The sequence below is a fragment of the Rana temporaria genome, chromosome 2 (genome assembly GCF_905171775.1).
Source record: "Rana temporaria chromosome 2, aRanTem1.1, whole genome shotgun sequence".
NCBI classification, from domain to species: Eukaryota; Metazoa; Chordata; class Amphibia; order Anura; family Ranidae; genus Rana; species Rana temporaria.
Window position 1 is genome coordinate 23,757,105 of NC_053490.1, and position 2,667 is coordinate 23,759,771.

General features: G+C 47.2%; 1 protein-coding gene across 1 annotated transcript; it reads left to right on the top strand.

Annotated features, from left to right (window-relative positions):
* Positions 1–579: 579 nt before the first annotated feature.
* LOC120928511 (protein Flattop-like) lies at positions 580–1,235 on the top strand. The gene has a single exon (XM_040339606.1). The coding sequence runs from the start codon at positions 603–605 to the stop codon at positions 1,179–1,181; it is 579 nt and encodes a 192-aa protein (XP_040195540.1). The 5' UTR covers positions 580–602; the 3' UTR covers positions 1,182–1,235.
* Positions 1,236–2,667: the final 1,432 nt, after the last annotated feature.

Here is a 2,667-nt window from a genome sequence, read left to right on the forward strand (position 1 = left end):
GCAAGCACCGTGATCCCCTGTGTCCAGAAAGCACCGTGATCCCCTGTGTCCAGCAAGCACTGTGATCCCCTGTGTCCACCAAGCACTGTGATCCGTTGTTTCCACCAAGCACCGTGATCCTCTGTGTCCAGTATAGGGGGGCGCTATAAGTAGTGATAAGTAGTGATAATGATTAGTGATTAGTGATTAATAGTGATTATTATACCAATACACACTCAAATGTATACCTAAAAAATCTTCAAAGTGGACACCTGTGCAACACTGTGAAAGAATATATATATATATAGAGTCCCAATTATATAATAACACAAATTGTGATATTCAAAGTCCATAGAAAATCCAACAACAGAATTCGTTCTACTGTGATGTTATCTTCAAATGGATTATACGTGATCCTTCACCAGACTGTGATAAGCCACCCAAAGTGATTGAATATATAGTCTGCTTACCAAAAATAAATGACTTCTTTACCCAAACAGAAAGTTAATCAGCGGTTATGCAGGATTGTGCCTGCTCATATTAAGTTTAGCTGGAGATATATGTACACTTTCCTCTACATAAGTGCCTTTCCTTTGTAAACAGAAAGAGGAGAAGGGAGCAACATGGCCACACACTACAGTGCCAATCAGTACGAGAGCGCGTTCCACCCCCAGCAACTGCAGAACTGGACCGTCCCGAAACCCTTCAAACAGCATCCTTCCACCTATGAAGGCTTCACTCAGTTTATCGCCAATGACAGAGGTCATCTGCTTTCCGGAGTACCCAGGGCCAAGACCAGCCCATGGGGAACGTTCATGGGGACATGGGACATGCCTCTGAAGATCCCTCCTTCTAAACTGAGCCTCACCTCCCGCTCAGCAGACGCATCGAAACGCCTGACACAGTGGGTTGAAAATTCGGACCCTCTCATCAGCGCCTCCAACGGGCTGAGGCTCACCATCACTGGCAAGGCGCAGAAGGTGGGGTCCTGGAAACCGAGTCCAACCCCCAACCAGAAGGGTGGGCGTGCCGCGGGGAGCCCAGAGAAGACGAGAGAGATGGTGGCACAGAGATCACCAGCTGTCACCCCAACTGGCTCTCAGAAAGATGGCCGCAGGAGCTGGCGGGCCCCCGAGGAGGCGGAGCAAGTGCACAGCGGCAGTAGACCACCATCGCAATGTGACGCTCAGAAAGAAGACTGACACCTCTCTGTGACAACTTCGACTTGCAACTAGGAACTAAAGAATGTTAAATTTTCCTTAGTAAAAATAAAAATGTTGACATTATTAAAAAAAAAAAAATAAGTGCCTTTCCGGATATGCAATAAAAATGTAGAACATCCATAGCATAATATTGTTTATTAAAAAGAGCAAGTTAAAAAATATTGCCAAATGGCTACTTAAATTTAAAAAGTGCCTGACCCGGCTGCTGGCTTGTCAACCGAGATGTGTGTGCCGTGATCGCGTTCACCTCCGTGGATGGCGTGCGCTCCACCTGCTCCAGGGCAGCAACCAACAGGACCGGAAGCTGTGTGGATAACATGACGAGGTACCGCCTCAACGTACGTTTCGTGATTACGTCTTCAGGAGGCACCTTGATCCGATGTGTCAATCAAGCACGGTGTTCCCCTGTGTCCACCAAGCATCGTGATCCACTGTTTCCAGCAAGCACTGTGTTCCGCTGTGTCCACCAAGCACCCTGATCAGATGTGTCCGCCAAGCACCATGTTCTGCTTTGTCCACAAAGCACCGTGTTCTGCTGTGTCCACCAAGCACTCTGATCCGCTGTGTCCGCCAAGCACCATGTTCTGCTTTGTCCACCAAGCACTCTGATCCGCTGTGTCCGCCAAGCACCATGTTCTGCTTTGTCCACAAAGCACTGTGTTCTGCTGTGTCTACCATCACCCTGATCCACTGTGTCCACCAAGCACCCTGATCCGCTGTGTCTACCAAGCACTCTGATCTACTGTGTCCACCAAGCACCGTAATCTGTTGTGTCTGCCAAGCACCCTGATGCGCCATGTCCACCAAGCACCGTGATCTGCTGTGTCCGCCAAGCACCCTGATCCACCATGGCCACCAAGCACCGTAATCCGCTGTGTCCAGCAAGCACTGTGATCCACTGTGTCCCAGGCGGCGCACCAGTGCGCATGTCCTGAGTGACATACCAGTACATAGCTTAGCCTGAAGCTGCCACCCACCCACAGTAAATGTTCTGTGTTCAGGAGGTAAGTGGTTAAGTGGGAAGCCAACCCATTACATTAACAATACCCATTATCATATATTCTTTAATAGAACAACCCTTAATATTGAAGGCCACAAGTGTCACTTGGCAGATCTAGTGCAAAAAAACAAAACAAACAACAACTTGCGCTCCTTGAGAAAGAACGATGCTATAATAATATTTATAGCGGTTGAAATTCAGGAAAATGTATTTATTGTTTCACTTTAAGCATTATTAAAATCACTGTTTCCGGAAAAAAACCGGACGATTTTAAAACTTTTTTTTTTGCATTGATACATGTCCCCTGGGGGCAGGACCCGGGTCCCCAAACACTTTTTATGACAATAACTTGCATATAAGTCTTTAAAACTAGCACTTTAGATTTCTCCCATAGACTTTTACAGGGTGTTCCGCGGCTTTTCGAATTTGCCGCGAACACCCAAAATTGTTCGCTGTTCGCCAAAC